Raw genomic sequence first — 20,192 nt, forward strand, 5'->3', positions numbered from 1 at the left:
CAGAAGCAAGAAACAAAAAGAAAAATAGATAACATAACATAAGCAAAATGAAGCAGAAAGACACACATCCGTTTACCTTGCACTTTATTTTAGCATGTTACAACACAAATACAGCTTAACACTATTATTATCCGTAATGACAAGATTTTTTTTTCTCCAATTGAAGACCACAATGTTGTAACTCGTATTGAATTCGTTTAGATGATTTCCCCCATCTGGACAAAACAATGGTATAAACCATGTCGAAGTGTTATGATTGAATATACAAAATTCAAGAAAACAACTAATAGATATTGTTTCTTTGACTCTAGTTCTGGATTTAAATTTCTCTGGACGCTCAAACCCCCACATTTGAAGGTAAAGGATGTATAAATACGAGCATAAGTTAGGAGATAACTGACTTAGAGAACTAACAATATGAAATATTTATGCAGGTAGTGGATTAAGTTATAAAGCAAGATATATTACATCTGCATATCTAAAGTTCTTATCTATCTCTCACACATGTATCGCAACAACGATGTGCAGGAACGATCATTCCATTTGTACGAACGACTTTTCGCTATGTCTGCACAATTCTCGTTTCCATTATAATTATTATGCTCTTCATTACTCCAGTTCGTGAAATCTACAGTTGTGTTATCATAAATCCATCGCCAAGTTCCTTCTTGATCAATATCATTTGCACCAACCCACATGATATATATGTTATTATCTGAAAAATAACATAAAATGGACTTTTTGAATAATGCTCTACAATGATTCATATACTAAAAAACTGTCAAGTATTATAACAAAACTGTGTGTTCAACTAGTTTTTATAGCGAGAATCTTAGGCCCGAGTTCACAGATATTTCGTTGTACATTTCTTTTAAACAAGAAATGAAAATTAAAAAAAATCCCACCTGCGCTCTTTCAATTATATTTTTACCGTGTGTTGTACTACTTTTGAGACAATTTATCTAAATTATAGAAAACGTCATCAGCTGTAACTCTTAAAATCTTTTGACATCTTCAAAGTGCTAATTTCAATCTTTTTCAGCTGGACCAAATCACTTCTTTGCTTTAAAATTCATGACCCAATTGGGTTTTTTTTTTCAGTGTCATTTCACCCCCTACTTTGCTATGTGAGGCATAAAATAGGGAGAAATAAATTTGAAAGAGGTATAAAAAAAATTGGCATGTAACACACTGTTCTAATTAAAGACTATATTCGTGGACAAATAAAATCAATGAACGATAACTATGTACTCGGATCATTTGTCGTCAGCTAAGCACACGACCTTCAACTATAGGCTCTGGAGAGCCTGTGTCGCTCACCTGTGTCTTTGTGCATATTATACAATGGACACAGATACATTCATGACAAAATTGTGTTTCGGTTATCATGATGTGTTTGTAGATCTTACTTTACTGGACATTCTTCTTGTTACTATTATCTCTATCTATAATGAACTTGGCCCAGTAATTACAGTGGAAAATATATTCTAAAAATTTACAAAAATTTACAAAAATTTATGAAAATTGTTAAAAAATTACTATAAAGGGTAATAACTCCTTAAGGGGTAAAATGACAATTTTGGTCATGTTGACTTATTTGTCGATCTTACTTTGCTGAACATTATTGCAGTTTACAGTTTATCTCTATCTGTAATAATATTCAAGATAATAACCAAAAACTGCAAAATTTCCTTAAAATTACTTATTCTTGGGCAGCAACCCAACAACAGGTTGTCTGTTTTGTCTGACAATTTCAAGGCAGATAGATCTTGACCTGATAAAAAATGTATCCCCTGACAGATTTGCTCTAAATACTTTGGTTTCAGAGATATAAGCCAACATCTACATTTCGCCCCTATGTACTATTTGTAGCCATGGCGGCCATCTTGGTTGATTGGCAGAGACACGCCACACATTTTTAAAACTAGATACCAAAATGATGATTGTGGTCAAGTTTGGTTAAATTTTGCCAGGTAGTTTCAGAGGAGAAGATTTTTGTAAAAGTTTACGGACGACGGACGACGGGCGACGGATGACGGACGCCAAGTGATGAGAAAAGCTCACTTGACCTTTCAGTTCAGGTTAGCTCAAAAATGAGTAAAGATGAGACTATTAAGTAACAGTAAAAGACACTGGAATTACAAACTATTAACACATTGAAAAGAGTAACATAACAGCCTCATTAACACAAAACGGATCAAGTGAAAAATAATATTCCTGACTTAATAAAGGCATTTTCGAAGAAATAATCTCGAATAAACTCACCAAGCATTACAGATTGCAGCCATTGATTTTCCGATTCGTCCTCTATTTTAACCAAGAAAGAATCCCTTCTCTTGCAATCCGACTGAAACAATAGTGTAAAATGATAATAATTGTGCCATTTATTAATTTATATTCAACATTTTTTTTTGAAATTATACCTACAATAATGATCCGTATTCAGTCATCATATGTTTGATGAATGATTATATTAGCATTTCTACGAACTGAGTTTATTTATTGTTGTTGGAGTTAAACAACATTAAGCTATGTCGAAAATTTTGCAATGTGAAAATTGAAATCATGACATATTAAAGAATGGAAGGTTTCCGTAGAGGCAATACACCATTTTATTATTATTTTAAATAATCTGCATCATGGTAAACTTCGGAATCTTGAATATTAAACAACCAATTAAATTAGCTGAAGGTCGTTCAGAATTTAAAAACAGATATGAAATATTGTATTAATGGATGTCTGCTTATTTCTTGTGGAGATATTGGTAATTTTAGTGCATCTGCTTTCACCACAAAATGAGTACTGACATCCAATAAATTAAATTTCAAATGATTTTATCACTGCCTTGTTTGAATTTTTCTAAATTTGCAAGCAGGGATGGGGTAATTGAATATGTAATGGTAATTAAGTGTAATGCATTACAATTTTCCATGTAATTGAATGTAATGTGTAATTAAGCATTTTTACCATTACATGTAATTGTAATTTAATCAATTACAATGAAAAAAGCATGTTATGATCAATTATTTTTGTATTACATTTCAATTACATACCAGTACTTTTATGGTGTTAATGATAAGAAATGGTGGTGTACAATATAAATATTATTTACTTGACATAAAGAAATGTTTGCTTTATAGTTTTATAACTTTAAAAAATGTGAGAATCATATATTGGTGTTGTTCAGTTTTTAAGAAAGATCTTTATCTAAATAGGTTGAAAACATGTATATATTATAATATACCATCAGAACGTGTAGTATGGTTAAACAAATGTGTAAATCTTTCTTTAGACAGTTCATTTAGAATTTTAAATCAATGTACACAATAATTTTGTGAAATTAGTATACACAAAAGGATTATAGAAATAAAAGTTATCAGCTGTAAAAACAAACAGCAATTAATCAGATTAAAATGTGTAATAACAGCCTAGGGACATGCCACTATTACATGTATGTTATCTCATTAGCAAAATATTGCTAATATTTTGAAATTATACATAGACGTATTTACACTTGTATGCAAATTTGTCCTCCATTGCGTAAAACCACACAGGTTCCCTTAAACTTTGACATTATAATTAAAAACAATTGACGTAATAATTGAAAGGTGATTGTTGCTTGACGTCAAAAAGGTTATTCGGAGTAGATCTAAGGTCATTCGGAGGGAAAATACAGCTGAATACCAAAAGTGTGAATAGGTTATTGCTTGTACTAACATGTTTTCATTCTTGTAACAAGCATATTTTTGAATAATTGTAAAGTAAACAAACATGGACAATTGTTATATTTAATTCATTTATATTATGTTTAATTAAATGGCTTCCTTTCTGAGTTGTGAACATACCCCTTAATGTATTTGCAAGTTTATAGGAACATATTCCTTCTTCTATCAACACATCTTATGATTGAGATAAACCTGCCACATCAACTCCTGCCGAAACAAAGTGTTCGGACCAGAGAGATGCAGACTAAATGACAAAACCTTTAAAAAAATCTAATGATGACCAAATGCAATGCTAAAACTATGCCGAAAGCTTTAGTGAATATTTTACACATGCTATTTATACATGATATATACTGCTTACAAAAGTTATGAAGAAATGTAATGTGTAATTTAATTAGTTATTTTAGTAAAGTAATTGTAATTGAATTTATTAATTTAGTAAAGTAATTGTAATTTAATTGATTACATTTTAAAAACTGTGCTATGTGTAATAAGGGTAATTGACCATTTTTGCAATGTAATGTGTAATTTAATTAATTACATTCCAATGTAATTGACCCCAAGTCTTTTTGCAAGTGCTGTTATCGGCCTATTGATTAGTCAGCAATTAAAACATATTTCCCTGTCCCAAGTCAGGGGCCTTGAGTTCAGTGGTTATCGATGGTTCATGGCTGTCATATTTGTTTTTCCTAAATGGGTTTAGAATTGCAAATCTTACCACATCTCATTTTCACATGTTTGCAACACATTACAATACTAAGTTTGATTTTCAATAAACTTCGTAAGATAATATAAAGCTGGTTCATCTATTTTATTACCTGTCATACTGTGCTTGATATTTTAATATGATGAAGACATAATCTTTTAAGCAGTTTAATTGAGGTTGGAGCTGGCATGTCTGGAGCTGCTAGTAGTCCTTTTGTAATTTATGAATCATAGGCATTTCGTTTAGTTTCTTTTGTTAACAATCTGACATCGGACTCTCACTTTTTTTAAACTGAGTTTTATTGTGCGTATTAATGTGTGTTTATTTTTTTCTACATTGTTCTGCTGTTACCTGCTCTTTGATCGGGTTGTTGATTCTTTGACACATTCCCCATTTCCATTCTCAATTTTTTACCGACTATATTTTACTTACTTCAGAATCGTCCCACGTCTTTTTATCAGGTCCGATGTAATAACAGTGGCTAACGAAATTTATCCATCCTTTCTCACATGACATTTCTGGGGAAAACACGTAATAGGTATATATATAGTTCGTCTAAATAACAGTCCAACAATGTTAGATCTTTAAATTTGCAAAAGCATTTTTTTTTCTTCCCTGACCGGGATTCGATGTCATGCTACTGTGATATAGTGGCACACATTACCTTCGAAGCGCTAGACCACTCATAATCTAGGCTTACTATAGTAGGGCTATTGGTGTTATCTTTTATCGTCAGTTTTAATATAGCGTCGTAACACAGTACGTGCTATATAAGGCATGAAGATGGAAATTTTACAGATCAGCTCTTTTCATCTATTGAAGAGAATTTTACAAATTAATGTAGGATGTAGTTATAATTTTTTTTTATATTATAAGTACGTCTGAACCAGTGACAGCTCTATGACAGATTTCATGTATCGGATCACAAATAATGGTATTACAAGGCTGATATATATGTAACGGTTTATTTCTTCCTCTGTAATATTTTATCCTAAGGATAATTTGTCACGGTAATTTTTTTTCCAGGCATGGTATTTCACAGGTAGAATTTTTCCAGAGGAGTGAAAATCTATCTGTGTTATGCGGATAGTATGTACCGGTATATATTTGCCGTATTATATTTCACAGAACCTTGTGAAATATAGTCCCATTAACTAGTATGTAAGTTACTCGCAATCAATATATACCTGACTGTAATTATAAAATGTTTCACAAAGGTAGAACAAATTTGCATAATTTATCAAAGGGAGGTAATTATGAGCAATTTATATTTTAAGGATATCAATATAATATATTTCTGAATCCATTTCATAGTGAAATTTTTCATTGAATCTTATTATTCATATATTCATTTATATAACAAGATGACTTACAACATGAATTTTTAATAAGACAGATATTATTTCACATGTAAATACTATCCAGCTGTCAAAATTGCTTTTGTTCCAATATATTGTTATGCTATAATTTATCTAGATTTCCATATAATCAACAACAACTTCTTTGTCCCAAGACTATTTACATAGTTAAAAATATTATCATAATCAAATTCTTCCATAACTGTTAACAGTAGTAATGCAACTATATTTTAACCTTTACTTTTTGATTTATATTTGTACTGAGATCTGAAAACAACTCACTTTTACATCTATTACACTTACCTTATTCAATCATGATATTATTTCACAATTACGATCTTTTAAATTATTTCTGGTTTTCTTTCTTATGTTTAATGATAATTTTCTTTTTAAAAGAATGATATTGACTTGAATTTTTTAAGGACATTTTTTCAATGATAATTTGTTAAATAATTCCAATTATAATAGATTTGTTTTTTACAAAATAGGTTAAATCAAATACACTTTTATTATTTCATAGTATTTGTACTATTTGTAACTATTCAATAAGTTAACTACCCAGATAGAATTTCACGGTAAAGGAAAAATTATCCCAGGGAAATATTTTCCTCCGGATAAAAAAATAACAACAACTACTGTGACATTTTTTCCTCCGGATCAATTTTCACCCGGATATAATTTTGCTTTACATATACACATATATATAATATTAGTGACCGCCAAGGGAAGTTGGAGGAAAAAAGTTTCTTTCAGGTTAATATAATGTAGATGGGATATGGTGTTCAGACTTTGTAGGTTATACAAATGTGTAAGAGGGAGATGTGGTTATATCTTGAATTGTTTAATTGTACAATACTTCCTTTTGAGCTAAAATTTCAAAAATCAATGAGACCTTTTAAATCGAAGGATTGACTGAATATAGAAATATGGTTACTAGTATCCCTTAGTCTTCTTCTGACCGGCAGAAAACCCTGAACGTTCATTTGGCTGTGCGGGATGTATAAGTTCGCAGTCACTTTCCTCAGATATTGGTCGTTACATATGATGCTAAGTGTAGAGAGAGTGTCAGGTAAGAAACCTTGTAATAAATTTTTGAGGTTCAGTTTGTGACAGGTTGAAAAGTACAGTATACCCTCATTTTCCAATGGATTTCCAGACTTTCTTACGGTTAACTATCTATTACAGTCTCCATATCTTACTTAATTGTTAAAGTGTTCTTGTTTTCGTCCATATTGTGCCTTAACTATATGTCTCACAACAACCAATCAGTCGTTATAATTGTGTTTCTACCAGGTGAAAAACCTTTCGTTCAAAATCGCTAACAATGTACCAGCGTCAGTCCATTAGGTTATTGATTTTTTTCTGAAATGCTTCTACTTTTTGCTTTGATATTTTGTATATAGTATGTAATCAGGGAATACGTATACAGTTTGAAATATGGTTTGGTTGAGTTACATTTGTCAATGTTTTGGCCCTACGAAAATTATTATTACTTGAGGTTCTTACTTTTTCATATATTGGGTTTTACTCTTCTGTCTACTGAAAGTCATCTTAAAATAAGTTACACATCAAGTCTGAAATTCATTCTGGTTTGGCAAACATTTCGGCTTCAGAAGGTTAATGTACACAACAATAAAAAAAATATGAGTGAATGATAGAATATGCAAACGTAAGAGAATACTAATGATTCAATACTTAAGAAACATAGCACGTTGGTTGTTGTTATTCAAAACATGGCAGTAATTTGACAGCCAAGACAAGGAACTGAGGCGATCCCCAAAAATCTAAATACTTTACCACAAACAAACATAGATTTCCACTCTCCTGTTTGGCGACAGACAGCAAAAGGTGTTCCAATCATTTGTGTCCTATTCGTACATTTATACTTCATGCCGTGCCCTAAATCTCTGGAAAGTCCAAATGGTTCGTTCAGTTCAGCATTTGCGACAATTGGTCTCCCGGTACAATCTATGAATCATAACAAAGTTTAATTATAATATGTAATTCACCAGGATTAGATATGGGTTCAGATTGCTTAAATCATGTTTGACACCCTTATCAAAAACTTTTAATTTCACGTTCGCGATTACGAAATAAGTAACATAATTCATATTTCTATCCAATATAAAGTATTTTTGTACCATGGGAAAATTTAAATAAGTGGTTGAGCATCTACTGTATATTGTTTGGTTATATTAAATGATAATGTGACATTTCTATAAATAGTTAATTCGATTTTTGAGCGAAAAACTTTTAGTCAGGTATAAAAACGTGATGTCTCTCTTTGATACTTACAAGCAATTTCACAAGTAAATCCATCTCCTTTCAAAGCACATTTGTATCCTTCTCTACAATTATGTTTTGCACATTTGCCAACTAGTGTCTAAAAGACATATAAATTCTTCAGAAAAACTAAAAATAATCACAGACTATGAATGCAATGCAATAGTACAAGCCTTATCAAAATGTTTTGATAAGTTATATATGAGTCATAAAATTGTGTAACTGTTTCTTTGTGCTATACTTCAAATTGATTGACACTTTTCTATTAAAGGGTCTACTCGACTTTATTTTCTGTGTTGAATAAGAAAATATTGACCGTATACCTAAATAATTGTAAATAGTTTAACAAATTGATTGACTAAAAATGTACATTTTGTAACATTTCCACTTTTAGAATCGGTGGTCATTTTGACGACAAATATCTTTAAAAAAAATTACAGTGAATATTATTAACGTCGTGTGTACTCGTAAATGTTTCTATTTTAAAAGGTGAGCAATTAACTTTTGTTCTCAGAAATGTTACACCAAACAACACCAGTCAAGCGTTGTCTAACTGAAAAATGATTGAAAACATGAGGTTACTGTGTCCAACAAATGCTGTTAATCAATGTTAGAATCTAAATAGTCCTTAAGGTGGTACCTTACACTTTCACGAAAATTAATTTTGCTCGTTTAATTTTCATTCAATTTTGACAAAGTATAAAAATTTCAATTTTTTTAAAAATTACACTGGTTATATAGCAGTTTGACAAACACCAATTTTGATCATTGAGAAGCTTAATATTCCCTTAACACCACAACGTAATTAAAACGTTTTTCTGACTTTACAGAGTTATCTCCCTGTAGTGTTAGGTACCACCTTAAAGGCATACAAAAATCAGGGTAAACAAAAAAAACAAAAGGGAATCACATGCAAATATTTCCAATCCAAGTACGTTGTTACGGTTATTGTTTCCGGATGTGCATGTATCAGCGGATGTGAAGATAAACCAAGCGAAAATGTCACTCTCGGGAATATAGAACCCGATCGGTTATTCTTCATAAAATAAACTTTTGTGGTATGTGAAGATCTACGACATTGACAATAAACTCATCATAGATACCAGGATTATTTATTTTTTATTTACGCCAGACGCGTGTTTAATCTACAAAAGACTAATCAGTGACGCTCGAATCAAAAATTGTTTAAAAGGCCAAATAGAGTACGAAGTTGAAGAGCATTGGGGACCAAAATTCCTAAAAGTTTTGCCAAATAAAGCTAAGGTAATCTATTCCTGAGGTAGAAAAGCCGTAGTTTTCTCAATAATTCAAAGTTTTGTGAACAGTTTATTTATAATTATGAACATATCAATGATAACTGAAAGCAAGTGGTTTGTAAACTGAAACACAGACACTCGTATCGGTCAATTTATTCGTGATGATGACCGTAAAACGTCTGTAGTATTAATTTCAGGTTGTCGGAAGAATATCTCTGTTAACGAATTCCGCATACTGTGATCATGCACTAGCGTAACGAATACATTGTATGTATAACCAATATGGGAGTATATCACTGCTGAGAAAATAAGTGGTTTTCATTGATAGCAAAAAATACTTATTTTGATCAAACAAAAATAATGGGATCTCTTTTGCTCTTGTCTTGGCAACTAGATGATTTACAAGCACGGTTTTTCTTAGAGATATTTTAACGACGATTAATGTTTCAAAGTTGTATAATGCTGATGGAATTTACAAACTAATCATGGAATCCATAGATTTGTTGGAAATTTACACATGGCTTGGGCCATGATATTCCAATTTAATCTTAAGTGTAAGCGAGGGAAGAAGTTAACGAATATCACGGCCCAAGCCATGTGTAAATTTACCACAAATATATGGCTTCCGTGCGTTATTTCGATTCTAATAGGTCATAAATGGTCATTGAAAAACTGAGACGAGGGTATGTATGCCATGTTTGTGGCTGTTCTTTTTTACTCCCTGTTAGATAAAGCTCATTAATTCTAACAAATATGTTAGTTGCATGAATTATTTCGTAAATAACCGATAGAAAAAATGTGTTTAATTCCTTTAAATCTAAAACCCAACATTGCCATTTTTGATTTGCCTGTTTTTCTCGGAAGCTACTGTCAAATCCAAATTTGACATTTCGTAACTAAGGAGCCGACCTGTTGACTAACTGAAACCACAAAATATGCGAATAATGCAATAGAATCGAAAATAAAATAAAACCTACCTCAAAAATTTAATTTGATAAAATATTATACGAATTTCGATAGTTCACGTAACGGAAAAACCTTCATTTTTAGCGTTTTCATTTGTACGACGTCATGTTTTGAAATGATATAATGCGCCAGAGGCAGATATGGACTTTCGCGTATTTGTATTAATTCTTTTTGTTATGCATCCTAATGAGAATAACAGTTTTGTAGTGTTTTTTCAATTGCAATTTTAAAACAATAAAACAATAAAAACTGCATGGCGGAATAATTTCCGATACATGTGAATTTACGTGGGGTGTATATTGTAACATCCATTATTTTGTATATCCATGAGTCTGCGCTAAGTATAGATATACCGTGAAATTTATCACGGGGATTTTCTTATCACAGGCAAAGATTACCTAATCCGTATTATCAGCGTCACTGATGAGTCTTATGTAGACGAAACGCACGTCTGGCGTACTAAATTATAATTCCGGTACCTTTGATAACTATGTACACCACTGGGTCGATGCCACTGTTGGTGGACGTTTCGTCCCCGAGGGTATCACCAGCCCAGTAGTCAACACTTCGGTGTTGACATATATATCAATAATGTGGTCATTTTTATAAATTTCCTGTTTACAAAACTTTTTCGAAAAACTAAGGATTTTCTTGTCCCAGGCATATATTACCTTAGTCGTATTTGGCACAACTTTTTGGAATTTTGGATCCTCAATGCTTTTCAACTTTGTACTTGTTTGGCTTTATAAATATTTTGATATGAGCGTAACTGATGAGTCTTATGTAGACGAAACGCGCGTCTGGCGTACTAAATTATAATCCAGGTACCTGATAACTATTGTTTACAAATAAGCACGTCATATTAGATTACCATATAATTACCAACTAATTATATCAAATATTATCACAACTGTAATATGTATTTATAATATAAATGGTATGGATATGAAATAAGTTAAAATATTAAATAATTAGTGTAACCATTTACCTCTGACCACGAAGATATATTGGACGAAAAACATCCGAGTTCTTGTACAATTTCCACTTCCGAATTGATATTTCCGTTTATATCGCACATTTTCCAGTCACGCCTGTAACTAACGTTAGAACAAGTCGATGTTTTCATACATTCTTTGAGACATGTAAGAAAACTAACTTTCAGTAATCTACGAATTGCAGCGTGGCGATAACAATGTCCATAAGTTATCTCTCCTGGTGTTAGGATTTGCGGATTTTGACATTTCATATCATCAGCGTCACACACATCATTCAATGACCAAGAACAAGTTGACAAAAAATTTTGTAAAAGTAAAAATGACGTGACTCCTTTCATTTCTCTGAGTGCTTTTTTTAATCTAATTAGAACAAAACACTACTTTTTGGCCGTATGATTATCATGCTGTAGTGAAACATGTAAAATAGATAACTGGAAACATTCAAAACAGTTGCTATCAACCTTTAAAGAGAAACTCATGCGGAATGAGCAATTTCTATGAAAACTAAATAACATATGAAGTTGAATTTCATTATTGTTCAGAGGTTGCAGAGTTTTGTCGATATGCCCATTTGTTACAATTTGACACTGCAGATATTATCTGTGCGTTTATATTTTAAATAATTTAGTTATGTTTTGTTTCAAATAAACGAATCAATATAGTTTTGACAAAAAGGCATTGGCGTGGTTGTTAATAGATAAAATATCAATGAAATACATAATCAATTAGAATATATCAAGAGGAACAGTTCGTTTGTTTCTGATTTCAAAATAATTGTTTGATCGGTAATTAGACACTAAACAAATTCAGGAAGATGCTGCGTAATAAATCATGGGATTTTTTCTCTTTTTTATTTAACCTGACCATATGTCCATTCTTGGCTATACTTTCGGTCCTTTTGGTTGATCAGCTCTTTTACGTTTGTATTAGATTCAGGATTTTCAATATTCTGACTTTTAGCATTTTTCAAGAGATATTAATTGTCGAAATACCGGTGCAGTAAACTTTACTGTTTGTATTATTAAACCACCTAATTTGTCGGGTTGAGGGTAGTTTTGGTTGTTAGTTACAATATTGTTTTCATGTAAGCTTGTTTATCTTAATTAAATGTTATGAAAGTTACTAACGATTAACACATGTTTTAGTGTACATCGTGGGTAATCCGTTGACATAGGATTTTTGGTTTCTTCCTCCGTCTAGATATGCAATCGGAAAAACAATCAAATACCTCACAAAACAGTCTTAGAAAACAATAAAGTGTGCAATACGAACAACACCATTAGATGATGTCAGGTGATTTGGACAGATTATAAGATATTGCGCCACTAGCCACAGCCACCGTGCTACTGATGATAATAACACATTCGGTGATGTCACAATCCAGGAAAATATGACGGGAATTTTTTACGACAATCCGTCGTTTTCGGCATTCTGGTAAATTTCGAAAGTGTACAACAAAGCGTCTTGGTTGGTTAACAACGTCATAAACAATTGAAATTCAACAATTGACATGAAGTTATTTTTAATTTTGGCGACGAACAATACAATTAGCCATAGTCCTTTAGATTCTGAACCAGCCTATTGGAGAAAGTCTGTGGTAATACATGTGTGTGACACTGATATATTCTGTATCGGTCACCAAACTAGTAATGGCGTCTGTTCGACGTCCGAATGTATAAAAAAAAATTCTACTTGGACCTTTTGGTTCATAAGCTTTTAAGCATGCAGAAATCCTCTTCCAAGAAAATCTTCATATGAAACACATATTATTTTACCAATATTAACGATTCTTAATTCTGCTTTTCTTGTAATACATATTTATACGCGTGAAAGGCGGGAAGTAGGATGTTATAATTTCATTTTTTTAATAAAAACAACGTCATAGAGTTTTCACGTATCAACCAAGTTGCATAAGTTGATGCGCATAAACAATATGCTGTTTGGTTTATAATGAATAAACAACTAATTCTCAAAAGGATGTTTAGTTACATTTACGGATACTGTTCAATCGATTCATCAATTGTCTTCAAGGGATTTTTCTATTGGGCCTTTCTACCTCTTTATATTCTAGCTTCACTTATGAAGTTTGTTAGCGAAACGCATCTGACGTACACAATTATTACCCGGGTATCTATAGCTATGATGAGTTTATTTATATAACAACTTGTTTACTCTATTTTGCGGATTTGATTGTACTCATAATTGTTTACAGAAGTCTCACCCTCATCCAGCAATGTTTTCAATCAGTTTACCGGATATGTCCTGTCTATTAAAACGGCTCTGAATATGATCAAATACGTTTCTTAATTTTGTATACAAGGTCAATTCATGAAATTTTGTCAAACAAGTTTATCAAATAATGGAACTAAAACATTTCTATTGATTAGTTCGTTAGATTTATCAATAAAATGCTTATACATTTTTTGTAATAACCAACTGAACGTTAAATACCTGTCACAATCGAAAATATGACAAGATAAAGGAGAAAAAGCAGAATGTCGACTTATAGTTGAAAAGTTAGAAAAATAATAACTAAATAACACGAATAATAAACGAGATTAATAGGTCTTACTTTTCCCCGTTACATACATAGTTGAGAATGAAAATGAGAAACATGTCCAAGAGACAACAACTCATTCAAAGAGCAGGCAATAGTCCATGGCCACCAATGGTTAAAAAGATCTAGCACCCAAAGGTGGTGCTCAGCTGACCCTTACATAAAACTGTATATTAGTTAAATGAAAATAGATGACATACCTAATTTAAGAAAATGAAAATTAACTAAATTTAAAAAAAAACCAGACAAGACTAGCAAATGCTGAAGGCTCCTGACTACTTTTTTTTTATGTAAAATGTTGTTACTATAATGCAAAACTATACACAATTAAAAACCAATTGTTCAAAGAACAATTGAAGGTCTTTCCACCAATAAGTATCTATTTTGATATGAAAATATTAAAATTCAGTTGAAAATGTCAGTTCCTATGGCTTAATGATGTATAAATATGAATTTCAAGCAAAGGTCAAAATCTAGAACGTCCAATTAACCTATGACCTTGACCTCAATTTTAAGGTCATAAACCAAGGATTCCAAATCAAAAGACCCTAGGTCTGTATTATGCATGGTTCATGAGTAATATCCCTTTACGCATAATTCTGAATATAAAAGGGGCAAAAACTCCCATTTATTGTCTACGCACCCTTCCAATCAAAATTTATAAGTTACGACATGTCGCAACTAACAACTTATTAAAAATAATTTGTCGAAATCTTATAAAGTTAATGAAAAAGAGTGAAAATAAGCCAAAATCAAAATTTAGAATTTGACCTTGACCTTTGACATTGACCTAATTTTCATTTTTTTGGACCAAGGACCTCAAATCAAAAGATCCTTGGTATCTAGCACTTATGGTTTACAAGATAGAAATGCATATCACTTATATCAAATGCATAAGGGGAAATAACTCTCATATGGAGCGTTCATATCACTTCGTTTAAAATAGGACAAATCATGCGAAGGATATAATGAGCAATTTTGTAAAATAAATAATTTGTCATAATATTTTACTGTAGCGAAGGAGTTGCGCTCATAAGGAAAACAGTGTTTGGGGAGATAACTCCTACAAAGAAAAGTATTCGTTTACGCAGGGTAAATTTCAAAAGCGCATAAACTGTTGGATATCATATACCAAATATCTAAGCGACATATTGTGAAACAAATGTTTATCGCAAGAACAAAATTAGGCGGAAGAAAAAAAAATAATCAGAAGAAAAACAATAGGTCTTTCCACAGAAAAGTGGAAAGACCTAATGATACATCTGTACAATTTCACAGACTGTTTTATGAATCTTCTAGTTCATTCTCTGACATTGTCTTGAACAATTAGTTGCCGTTTTATACCTGCTTCCCTTTGACAGTCATTTCGTCCAAAAAAAACCCAGTGATAAACAGAAGAGAACATTGGTTTGTTTCCTTATCACCCATGTGTCATATAAAATTTCCAAAGCATACATTTTTGCCGAATTGAATAGGTATTGTTTCCGTTTTCCCTCTTCTGTAGATATAAAGAAACATAAATCCCAAGAGTTCATCGTAATCCAATTTTTTTTTAATAGAATAGCACTTAAGATGTAATAAGATTGGAATGAAACATCCAAGCGTAGAACATTGTGTCCGCGCAACAAGTAATGTATATTTTGTACAGCATTTGCAGACTATTCTGCCCTGCCGAGTTTCTTATTAATTAAATATTTGAGTAGAAAATAAAAAAAATATTGATGTCAATAACGGCATTACAGTGCCAATGGCACAACCTGTAAGCTATTTTTATTTTTTGTATGGAAATACCGACAAATCTGAACATTTCATACACTAAAGCGTCGGGGGTGATCGGAAGTTCGGTTGGTAAAAATGAAACAAAAGTAGACACTTGTAACAGTGAAGATCTGATACCATACCCCAGTGCATTTAATGAATAACTTTAAATGAATCTACAAGTACAATATGATGGAATGCACTTAATATGTTCCTCATCCATGTGGTCCAACAACCATTCACAATCTTTATGCAATTTAGCAGAGTACAGTAATGACAAGACATTCAGGTATCCAGATAAACCACTTTTATTAAATAAAATTGAGAATGGAAATGGGGAATGTGTCAAAGAGACAACAACCTGACCAAATAAAAAAAAAAACAACAGCAGAAGGTCACCAACAGGTCTTCAATGTAGCGAGAAATTCCCGCACCCGGAGGCGTCCTTCAGCTGGCCTCTCAACAAATATATACTAGTTCAGTAATGAAAGAATATTAACGATCCAAATAAGCGAAAATCTCTAGACTGTGTATTTGGAATTCGAATAGCTTTTGAAGAAATATAACTAGCCGTATAGATACGGAGTAACAGTGACGATAGAGTATTGTGTGTTCAAAAATAGTTTCACTATGTTTAATACGATCTAAAGTATCCCAAATAAATTTTATAAAATCAGTAGTAATTTCGTTTGAACGTGCAAGTATTCTTTGATTAAAAACTGACGACGAATGACGGAAGATCGAAGTACTTACTGTGTACAAAGACACATGTGCTTCAACTTTGTACTTGTTTGGCTTTATAAATATTTTGATATGAGCGTCACTGATGAGTCTTATGTAGACGAAACGCGCGTCTGGCGTACTAAATTATAATCCTGGTACCTTTGATAACTAATTGCACTGTTTGTTTTTAGCAAAGTATTCCGTTTTACAAATTCACGTGATCTGAAATAGGCAAATTTGTTATTCATTTTGAGAAAAACAGACAATTAAATCCTATGCTAAAAAGATCTAACAATATGTTTTGCGGATTATAATCTAACACTATCGTTTAGCTTTCCGTCAAATAAATTTTCTGTTGGAATGAGATAATTAGGACAAAATTCAGATATAATCCAGTGCACATTTTAGCGATACATAGCTGTATACAGTCAAATAGCTGTTCCTTTTTCCAAATATTGTTGTTGTTCTCTTCTATAACATAAAATAAAAATGTTTTAAAATAGAATGAACATATGCACTCTAAATTTATAACTTCCCGATTTAACATTTAAGAACAACGTAACATTTAAATATGACATCAAGTTTCCGATCCTGCAAAGAGAGGGATATTCTCCATTCTAGATCTATTTCAGTTGAAAGTGGCTGACCTTTTCTTACACCAAAGAGTACAAGTGATTTCAGCTCTTGAATCATATCGGGCGTAGGCCATTCAAAATATCTTTGACGACATAGCCATTCTCGTGCTCATTCACTACAAAAGTCATAAAGTCTGAAAAGACCAGTTTATGTCTTGATTTGCATGAACTTTTACTTGACATTCTCCAAAAGAAGACTCGTGTCTTAATTTTTTCTTGACAAATTCTCATTTATATCAAATTTGTATGAAATTTACTCGACATATTCTTGACATTCTGAATATGGTCTTAAAATTTCTTGACAATTTTTTGACATTTGAATACTGTCTTGACATTTCTCGACATATTCTCGACATTCTTATTCTTTCTCAGTATGGCTTGAAATATTCTGAACATTTTGAATTGTGTCTTTACTTGACAGTTCTTAGTTTTACAAATCATGACCAATATTCATAATATAACTTCAATCTTAATTTCTTTTTACGTAATATACTGTTATTTTAAGTTACACTTCTCACAACAAATATGAAAGTTGGGCATGTAAAATAATTGAAAATTTGAGTATCTAAATAGTTTCACAAATGCAAATATGGCTATGATATCTAATGTACTAAATAATTTAAATGAGGGTGTGTTGATATAAAACAATTTAAATGTGTTTTTTTTTTAAATTACAAATTTTGTTTCCTAAATCATATTAATTTAATGATTAAAACCAATCATACGGTAGACATATTTCACTCTACATTCATAATATCCAATGTTAATACGGTAAATGCTTATGATGATATAAAGATTATTCATTTAACAGAAGAAAACTTTGTGTAATGTCATCTGTTGGAATATATATTAAGTATTACACATGGACAGGATGTTCCCCATAAAATAAAGTATTACTCATCCCAGAATACACACAACTGTCAAATAGAAATTACTTATTTACCTGTAAGCAGCCATACAACATATCAGTTGACCTGCCATAATGATTCAAAAGATTAAAAGAAAACTATTATCTTCACAAGGAATAATAATAAAAAAGTATTTATAATGGGTCCTATTAATGATTTCTATTTCTTATTTCAATTTGAGTGTTGAATTTTATAATTTTTAATCAATGATTTCATTGGTCTCAAACATACATACATAATATAGATCTAAACATATTTTTTTTCTTTTCAAGAAGGATTAATCACAAATTTTTGTGGATAAAAAATTATAAAATCAGCCAAATCAGTAAAAGGACTCAGAGCTTTGCATGAGGGATAATACATTCCTTATTTTATAATAATTTCTAATAGTTTGTAACAGCAAATTTTAATAACATAAAAATCCGTATTTTCATGCCAGTACCGAAGAACTGGCTACTGGGCTGGTGATACCCTGGATATAAGGTACACTTTGTTGGTTTAGACGGAGGACGTATCCATAATACTAAAATAACAAGGTCCAATTTGTCAGACGTCATCGCGATGAATCAACGAATTTAACTTTATATATAACTAATATAGTACAATGGTGTTGATTAAAAATTACACCACTCCAGGATAATTTGTTTTCAACGTGATTAATATTGCCAATAATAAAGAAGTTCCGTGTCGAGTCCGACACCAATATCAATAGTATATTCACCTGTTACATATTGCCTTACCTGTACCTTCCGCATCTGACAGGTGAACCACCAAACGGTGTACTTAGAATTTTGATGTATACTTTTGTATAAAAAATACTTCATTCCAGGCCCTTTTGTTTTCCAAATTATTAATATTATCAATAATTAATAGGTCCTAGGTCGACGACTTCAAATAGAAAGATTTAGAAAGCAGAGAAAACTGTGCACCTTATAATTGGCATGACTTTATCTGATGACAATACCAATACTAAAATAAGGCATACGAATTGTTATATACTTTAATTCAGTCACGGACCCGCGAAATCACGGGTTCTTTCATTTTCTATTTAAATTTACCTGTCCACCTCTAGTTGAATACCTGTAATATTGACATATTGTTCACAACAAGTCACAATAAACGGAATGGTTCCCTTCAGAATTCGACCAAGTGAGGATTACCAAATTGTTGAGTTTTTACTGATAGTATACTATTGATAAAGGTCGTAATCAAATACTTGTTTCAATTCAGGATATTCCCGCAATTAAAAGGTAAGAACATAAATAATAAATAAGGAGACATTTCATAACATATGTTGCAGTTCGTATTTAGTGGTCGAACTTAAAACTTGTACCCATTTTGGTAATTAGTTACCAAAAGTAAAAGGATTATAATTTTATACGCCAGACGCGCGTTTTGTCTACATAAGACTCATCAGTGACGCTCAGATCAAAACAGTTAAATTAAGCCAAACAAATACAAAGTTGAAGAGCATTGAGGACCCAAAATTCCAAAAAGTTGTGCCAAATACGGCTAATTAGACGTTTATCTACTTCGTCTGTCGATATATTTTCCCTCTTACATTGACTGTCTAAAATCTAGACCCCTCCCTATTTTCCGAGTCTTGATTCCCCATTCAATATTTCATACGCACGACTGGCGTAAATACAAAATTTAACCCTGGTATTTATGATGAGTTTATTTATATGTCAGCCAGTCCTGACGAAAGGGTACAAATAGTCCTTTTCATAAACTTTACAGGACACGTTATCAAAGTTTGTTATTATATTTTTGAAAAAAAAAAACATTTTATCCTGAAAAAATAACATTAATGTAAGCATTCATAGGATTGTCAATTATATTCAAAATTTTTCAAATAAAATAGAAAAAGACGTAAGATATCTGAATTTTGGGTATTTCAACAAGTGTAAAATCGTTTGTTCCCCGGACTAATGCTATACCAACCAGAAATGAAATAAATTACGACACTAAAGAGACAAAAGTCAATAATTTCCTTCAGTTCTACAGGTTTACAGAAAGTAAGACAACATTAAAACATGAGGGAAAATACAAACAGTATGACATCTTGTGTTTTAGAAATTGAAATTTAAGTCAAGTTAAATTATTTAATATAATATAAAGTAACCTTCGTTGCACTGGATTCGAACCGTTGCCTGTTTTGATTGCATTGATATCAGCATCGTAAGCGATAGTCTTACTTCAACTGCTACCGGGGTTAACATTATCTAATCAACCCATTTAAACTGTACTTTGATATTTGAAATATATGAAATAGTTCATTAACAATCTTGATAAAACTGAAAAAGGAGGGAGGTGGTCTTA

The 20,192-nt window shown here is 31.6% G+C and overlaps 1 protein-coding gene across 1 annotated transcript; it reads right to left on the bottom strand.

The window, feature by feature from the left end:
• Window positions 1–11,627, bottom strand: LOC134717996 (macrophage mannose receptor 1-like). The gene is made up of 5 exons (XM_063580494.1): window positions 11,283–11,627; window positions 8,085–8,172; window positions 7,582–7,757; window positions 2,266–2,347; window positions 1–715 (listed from the first exon to the last, which is right to left on the bottom strand). The coding sequence occupies exons 1-5, from the start codon at window positions 11,625–11,627 to the stop codon at window positions 492–494; spliced, it is 915 nt and encodes a 304-aa protein (XP_063436564.1). The 3' UTR covers window positions 1–491.
• Between the last annotated feature and the right edge of the window lie 8,565 nt (window positions 11,628–20,192).

Source organism: Mytilus trossulus, chromosome 5 (assembly GCF_036588685.1).
Source record: "Mytilus trossulus isolate FHL-02 chromosome 5, PNRI_Mtr1.1.1.hap1, whole genome shotgun sequence".
Classification (NCBI taxonomy): Eukaryota; Metazoa; Mollusca; class Bivalvia; order Mytilida; family Mytilidae; genus Mytilus; species Mytilus trossulus.